Raw genomic sequence first — 7,500 nt, 5'->3', positions numbered from 1 at the left:
TGATGCGGAAAATTTCGTGACGTGCCTTGTCATCGGGTAGACCAACATAAATAATACGATCTATACGACCGGGACGTAGCAAAGCTTTATCAATCATATCGGGACGATTTGTGGCGGCAACAATTGTTACATTCTCTAGCGACTCAACGCCATCCAATTCGGTCAATAGCTGGGTAAGTACTCTTTCTTTAACTGAACTACCAGAGCCCGAAGAAGAGCCATCCGAACGTTCACCACCTATAGCATCAATTTCATCAAAAAATACTATGGCCGGTGCTACTTGTCTAGCTTTGCGAAAAACTTCTCTTACAGCCCTTTCGGATTCACCTACCCACATGGAAAATAATTCTGGTCCTTTGATAGATAAAAAGTTGAGTTGGGATTCCGTGGCTAAAGCCTTGGCAATCATCGTTTTGGAACAGCCTGGGGGGCCATACATTAATAGGCCTCTGGGTGGTTTAATACCTAATCTTTGAAACTGTTCGGCATGTTTTAGAGGCCACTCAATGGCTTGCTTTAATTTTAATTTCAGTTCATCTTGACCTCCTATATCGGACCATTTTATATTGGGACATTCTATTAATACCTCACGCATGGCAGAGGGTTTAACATATTTTAAGGCATTATTCATATCCTCAACTTGTAGCTGTACTGAAGCGGTGGTGGCATTGTGATGCAATGACTTTAAAGTAGCATTGTAAATTAGATTGGCTAAATCGGCTCCCACAAAACCGTGAGTTACCTGTGTAATTTGCTGCACATCTTTTAAAGACAAATTATGATTTTCCACCTTTCTCAGCAAACATTTTAGTATATCTTGGCGTCCCTCGGGTGTTGGAGCTGCCACCTCAACTTCACAATCTAATCTACCACATCTCCTGATACTGGGGTTTAACATTTCCAACTGCGAAGTGGTAGCTAAAACAAAACATCTTTGAGACTCGCGTTTATGGGCCAGCGAATCCATCATATTGAGAAAAGCCACTGAAACTCGTTTAACCACTTCATTGCTTTCGTGTTTAGGACATAAATTGTGTACATCTTCTATGACCATTAGTGTAGGCTGTGGATAGTGTTTATAAACTTTATCGAAATAAACAGCCAAGTTTTTTTCTGTTTCTCCTAGGAATTTACTAAATAATTCGCTGGTGTTTAATTTCAATATTAATGGTTTGAAGGAGGATTTTCCTTGTAGTTCCTGTTTCTGTAGCAATCTACTACACATAGCCTCACAAATCATAGTTTTACCACAGCCCGAAGAGCCATAAATTAATAAGCCACGAGAAATTTTGACACCTGCAAAAGAATTTTTAGTTAAACAAAAAGAAAGCATGTAAGTTTTATTTTACATATCATTAAAAATTATAAAAAAATCAAAAATCCTTAAATCGTTCTGTAAATATTGTATAAATAAAAAACTATCTTATAACAATATGACTTTTTTAAATTGCAATAGAAGTAATTAAACAATTAGAACCATCTAAGCTCTATGTTAATTTATAAAAAAAAAACTTTTCCACCAACCTTGAGGAATTCTCCTTAAACCCAATGCAAAATCTATAGCTTCTTCGATGATTTCCAACTGTTTGCTTAAACCACCGATATCGTTTTTTGTCACCAAATACCTTGATAAATCGTCCGATTCATCATCGGAGTTGGGAATATTTTCCGATGATACTTCTATGGTTGTTGAATTGGTCACCTTAAAAATATCCTCGCAAGGTGAATGTTTATTAATGTTTAAATCATTTAAAGATTTCTCCAAAACATTAGATGGATCGTCATTATTACTATTGCTATTTAAAGCTGACCAGTAAATAATCTTTAAAGTTAAAGATTTATTAAAGAAATTAAAATATACCACCGAGTCTAGGGTAAATGATAAATTTCTTAATTCCAATTTTAATAAACGATCAACATCTTTGAGTTGCTGACTATTTAAGGGTTCATCATCTTGACTAGTTGTTTGTATTTGTAATAGTAAAGTTTTAGCTACTTTTGGTTGCCCAGGAGGCACCGACTCAATTTGTAAACATTGGCCTTTCAATGCCGTCCAATAAGTGTTGTAATCTGTGCACAATTTTAAAAATAAATTAACAAATACTTTAAAGGTCTAATTTTTAATAATTTACCATCTTCGCTAACAAATATGGTGGTTAAAAACTTTTCCGGTATGGGCCATATGCTACGCACTAAGGAAAATGTAGTTTTGCTCTTTATCACTACCTGTTGTCCAATATGCCAACCAGCCAAACGTATAGCTCCTTCCGATATAAATATCAAGTTATTTACATACTTTGCTGGCATTTCTTTTAGCTCATCTATTTCAAATTTACGTTTTTCATAACTGCCCGTATACAATATCCTCTTTCTAATATATTCCAAATGCTCGCCTTTATCCGTTTCAATTTGTTGCTCTTGTATGGGACATTTTTGTTCATGTTTTTCACGTTCTTTTGTTGTAATATGTACATCACACTTTTCACAGTGATACCAGGAGGGAGTAGCACTGGCAGCATTCTTTTTGTTCGATGATTTAGGAGGCATTTTTTGAGGATTGTTAAGAAAAATTGTTTATGTTTACAAAACACATGCACTGTTTTATATGTTTGTTTATTATTTACATTTATCCGTTGTCCACATTGTGCGTCATTCACAATAGTTTATTAATGAACAGATGTTTTTACTTTGAATAATTCAGGGATGGGATATTTAAATGAATAAAAAATCGGTACTGAAACGGAAGTAAATAAAATCGGTTATTTCACAATAATGTGGTGGTATTAACTTTTTCATGGTAAAAATTAATCAAACTATCTGAGACTTAAGCGAGCTTTAATGCAAAATGCTAAATATCATGGAAATTACATTACTTACTGCAAAAAAATTATTACCGGGATATATATGATAAAATAAATTAACAACTAATATTTTTCACTTTTAGAAATGATTATTCAAATGTATAATATATTCTTTATTAACACATATTTTAAATATAAATGTGGTACATACATACATATAGTATGATATAAGTGTGTTATTAATATACAATTGATAAACTTATAGAGAAATTCAATCTTTTTTTTGTTAATATATACGCTGAAGAGAAAAAACTTAAAAAGAAACAAAAACCAAATTATTTTTATGTGTACTCGTAATATATCGTTATTATATAAATTATATAAAGTATTTTAGTATCAGTATTAAACTAGCTAAATTGTTTGTATCAATTGGGACGAATTAATTACATTTTAATCCAAAAACACTTTACTGCAATAGCAAATCAGTTTCGAGAGCGTTAGCGGCCATTAAATCGTTACCCAATTGAGATGTGGCGGCGACTGAGCTAGATGTTTGTTTTGTTTCAAATTGTGTCGTTGTGTCGGCGGCGGCGTTGGCGCAGGAGGCTGTTGTTATACTAGAACTTTGGTTAAGGAATAAATCAAAATCGTAAAAACCATTTGGTGAGGTGATCTTATTTAGGCATGGTGTTGAGGAAATTGAGCTAGAACTTAAGTCTATGCCCAATAAACCAAGATCCTTAAGCAATTGATCATTCTCATTGGCTGTTTCCGTCATTAGATTATCAGCTGGATTGTCTGTTAGGCTCAAAATATCTTGTACTTTTGCTGGAACATTAAGTATAGGAGCTGGCTGTTCGACTGCTTCGAGACCGCAGATAACATCAGCTCTATCATCAGCTGGCGTTAAATTTTTAGCTTTTGTTTTGGAAACTTGATTTTGTTCTTCTTCCTCGTTATCATCCAATTTTTGTGGTTCTAAAACACTGGATTTATACTGGAAGTCGGTATCTTTAAAATCCACCTCTATGGGAAATAGATTCGGTATAGTATCCATTCTTTCGGTAATGGTCTTATTCAGTTTAGCCAAACTGTCGAGCAGATTTCTTAACTGCTTCGACAAATCATTGGCATGTTTACATTCCAACAGTTCCATTTTTTCCAAAACATCTGTTCTCAGTTTGGCAAATTTACCCCTGGCATCTTGACGACATCTTAATATTAAACGATATTCATAGTTGCCGGTTTCAACACGGTATAATGGTTCCTGTATGGCGGCAAAACTATGTTCCTCATCATCCATTTCTTTGACTTTTAAACAATAGGATAAATAGGTAAATTTGGCATCCATATAACGTCTCACAGTTAGTTTCGTATCGGGTATGGCCTTGTGAAGATATGTGCCCAAATCATCGAGTATGGGTTTTATATTTTTAATGACATCTAAACCGTCTTTCTCTAAATTACGATGTAATTCACCAAACATACGAAAAGCTTCGGAAGCTCTTAGCTGTGGTTCTCTAGTGCTGATGCGCATAAAGCAATCGCCAAACGCGCGATAAGTTTGTAAGAGATCATAATAGGCTTTGAGCATACGCCGAGCATGATCCACCATGCCTTTGTACATCATCTCCGTGCCCTCCAATTCTTCTAAGCGTTTCACTAAAGAGTCATTGCATAAAATTGCCCTAGACAAACCCAATGTATCGGCTGTATTACTAGACATATTATCTACTATACGATGTTTAAGTTTCTTTAATATAATATCCAGGGATTTTCCTCTCTCCGGATCGGCGTGTAGTTTATTGTAGTGTATGACTACTTGTTGTGTTGCTGTCTGTATCATCTTGGCCACTTGTACTTTTGTTTTGCCTTTTACACTTGTATTATTTATGGCCAACAGTTCATCGCCGCTCTCTAAAGAACCTTCTCGGGCTGCTGGTGTACCATCAAATACCTGAAATTTAATTTTTAAACAGAGTTAAGAAGAGAAATTATTAAAAATGGAACATAATAGTTACCTGTACTATGTATAAACAAGGACATAACGGCGCTCCTCCACCTATGCTTATACCAATTAGATTGGTATCATCTTTTACTACAACCACTGATTTGGTGCTAACGGTCATGCCCCTAATAAATATAGAAATTTATAATTATTATACAACGGTTTCAATAAAAACATTATTACAAATTAATGGAAAGTAGATATAAAAAATAAAAACATGGAAAAACAAGCGGGGTTTATAAAGCAATATAGTAATTAGCTATATATGTACATACATATGCATATGTATATATAAACGATCTAATACATACTCTTAGTAGACGTAGTCCATTTCTATATAATTTCTTTGCAATATTTTAGGATCAGTTATTAATTTTATGTATCGATATATCTTATTTTCTAGATTATTTGTAACTGGACCAATTAAACTAATAGTTAATTAATATTTACAAATAAAATTAGTAAAATTTTATTATGATAAACCTACTTCCATACTAATCATGCAGTGTATCAAATTTTCTATTACGATAATGAAAGGGATATAAAGAAAGAAGTGATCTTTGAAGAATCTAAGAAATAGTTTTTACGAAAAATTAAAATTAATTTTCTTCCATAATCTACGATACAAGGTATTTAATATATTCCCTTGATATACAAACACAAAAAAATGGTCGACTAAAAAGTGTTATCCTAAAAAGTAGCCAAAAACGTGCAAAATATGATTTTTTTCTATAAATTTATAATTGTATATTTCACGAATATAACAGTTCTTTTGTTTTCCTGTAGACTAGACTTTTTTGAGTTGGAATTTTTTAATGTAGTATCTCTTAACGTTCATTTATTGTCGAGTTTGCACACATTTGTCATTCTAATGTTGCAATTAGTAATCGATAAAATCACTCATGAATCATTATTGTAAAATATAATTTATTCGTATACATGTATTTTTAAGAATCCGGTTAATTGATATTTAACAACTATTTTTGATCTCTAGCAATACTAATAAGAAAATAAGTACACACTCGTGTTCGCATTTCAACAACTACCACTTACAATCTTTCTAATTCGAATTTTTGTTTAGCAAGTTCACTAAACCTATCAGCCTCAAAAGCTGACGCAGTATAAACAACGGTGGCAGTCACATCACTAGAAAGCAAATTATCATCGACGAGTTGACAAACGTTTGCAGTTGAATCATCAGTATCTAAAGTTAATGACGATTCCTCTGTAGTGCCAGTATTAGTGGAATCATTGGCAGAAGCTAATTCCGTAATTGGTGGTGCTGATGATGGCATGTTCAATAATTCACCCATTTTAGGTTCAAATGGATCCGTACATATCGGTGTTATGTCAAAGCTTTGAAGTAAAAACACAATGTAGGTTAAAATGCTGATATCGTTCACCCACATTTCGTACATATCAAATGAAAGTGTTCTTTTCAATGAAAGTGTTACTTACGATAAGGCCTCTATGGGTAGTAAAGGTGTAGTAGTATTGTCTTCCATTGCTGATTTTGAACTTTTTTATTGTTAATTTGTATACAATATATTTACAAATGTTTTTTTTATTTTTGTTTAATTTTTTTATAAATAAAATACCAAAAAAGATGTATAAAAAGATTTTGTGTGTTTTGCAAAAGAAATAAGAATATATTGTAAGTATTGATTTGTAACCAACAACTTAAAAAAAACACAACATCGAAAATTTATAAGACACTCCAGTAACACTCATACACATGCACACACTCTCTCATACCCATGCAAAATTCCAAAAATATTTAATCAACCACCCCATCACAAACAAGAACATTCAACATATGTTGAATAATTATTTTCGGTACGAGTAAAGAAACAAACATAAAATAGCTAAAACTTACATTTTATCTTCTTCAAAGAAGAAATCATCATCTAAATCCGTTAACATTTTGTATATTTAATTTGTTTTTAATAAGAAATTCCAATATGAACCGTTAAAAATAAACAAAAAAATTGTTAAAAATTTAATTTTTCTTTTTGCGGAAACACAAGAGAACCATATAGCACAGAATTGAAGTATACTTTTCGGGGTGCATTTACTGATAACAAAAATAATAGAAAAAATCTAAATATTCACAATAACAATGACAGTTGTCAATGTAAATAACTAAAAGCAGGGTTGTTAAATGTTTGTTTGCCACTAATCAGAGACCCGCGCTAATTCGGCTTTAAGACGACTAAGCCTAGCCGCCGAATAAAATGTCAAAGCCGGCGCCGCCTCCGAAAATTTTTCAGCTTAACAGCTTGATTACAATTGGAACTGCTGTCGACAAACCGCACAAAAAGAGCGAGCGACGAATTAAAATTAAGCGACTGTCGACAGACCAATTTTTTGGCGTTTAAAAGAAAAAAAAATCAAAATTAGAATTATTTTTTCAAAAATAAATAGGAATGATACAAAAATAACTCAGAATAGTATACGGGAACTATGGATGCTAATCCCGAAATCACGATCCCGAAAACCCCGGGATTTTTCGGGATTGGTAAATCCCGAATCCCGGGATTTCTCTAAAGAACTTCTTTCTTTCGGATTCGGTTTACATACCATACAGAACTATGTAATATTTTTTTGGCCAAATTGTTTTAAATAAATAAAATATCCTATTAGTACACTACCGTTACCACTAAAATACCATTACCAAAATATGCCAATATA

At 32.8% G+C, this 7,500-nt stretch overlaps 2 protein-coding genes across 4 annotated transcripts in view; both read right to left on the bottom strand.

The window, feature by feature from the left end:
- Window positions 1-2,646, bottom strand: part of LOC119601305 (ATPase family protein 2 homolog) — a 2,913-nt gene extending 267 nt beyond the window's left edge. The window contains exons 1-3 of the mRNA XM_037952141.1: window positions 2,133-2,646; window positions 1,525-2,070; window positions 1-1,296 (exon numbers count right to left, since the gene is read on the bottom strand). The exon at window positions 1-1,296 is cut by the window's left edge and continues 267 nt beyond it. Of these exons, the coding sequence (XP_037808069.1) occupies window positions 1-1,296; window positions 1,525-2,070; window positions 2,133-2,547 (2,257 nt within the window). The 5' untranslated portion in view covers window positions 2,548-2,646. The remainder of the gene's footprint in view (window positions 1,297-1,524; window positions 2,071-2,132) is intronic.
- Window positions 2,647-2,904: 258 nt separating this feature from the next.
- Window positions 2,905-6,855, bottom strand: LOC119601314 (PRKCA-binding protein). Of its 3 annotated transcripts, XM_037952156.1 has the most exons (5): window positions 6,686-6,855; window positions 6,268-6,327; window positions 5,863-6,165; window positions 4,823-4,934; window positions 2,937-4,758 (listed from the first exon to the last, which is right to left on the bottom strand). In XM_037952156.1, the coding sequence occupies exons 1-5, from the start codon at window positions 6,730-6,732 to the stop codon at window positions 3,268-3,270; spliced, it is 2,013 nt and encodes a 670-aa protein (XP_037808084.1). In that variant the 5' UTR covers window positions 6,733-6,855; the 3' UTR covers window positions 2,937-3,267. The 3 variants fall into 3 exon arrangements, with proteins under 3 accessions (XP_037808085.1, XP_037808086.1, XP_037808084.1); XM_037952157.1 differs by lacking the exons at window positions 5,863-6,165; window positions 6,268-6,327 and having other exon boundaries at window positions 2,905-4,758; XM_037952158.1 differs by lacking the exons at window positions 5,863-6,165; window positions 6,686-6,855 and having other exon boundaries at window positions 2,905-4,758; window positions 6,268-6,661.
- Window positions 6,856-7,500: the final 645 nt, after the last annotated feature.

This window comes from Lucilia sericata, unplaced genomic scaffold (assembly GCF_015586225.1).
Source record: "Lucilia sericata isolate MDLA Ls3-8-SP2 unplaced genomic scaffold, ASM1558622v1 Contig000154F_arrow, whole genome shotgun sequence".
Lineage (NCBI taxonomy): Eukaryota > Metazoa > Arthropoda > Insecta > Diptera > Calliphoridae > Lucilia > Lucilia sericata.
Note: the sequence above shows the minus strand (reverse complement) of the source record. Positions and strands in the feature narration are given on the sequence as shown.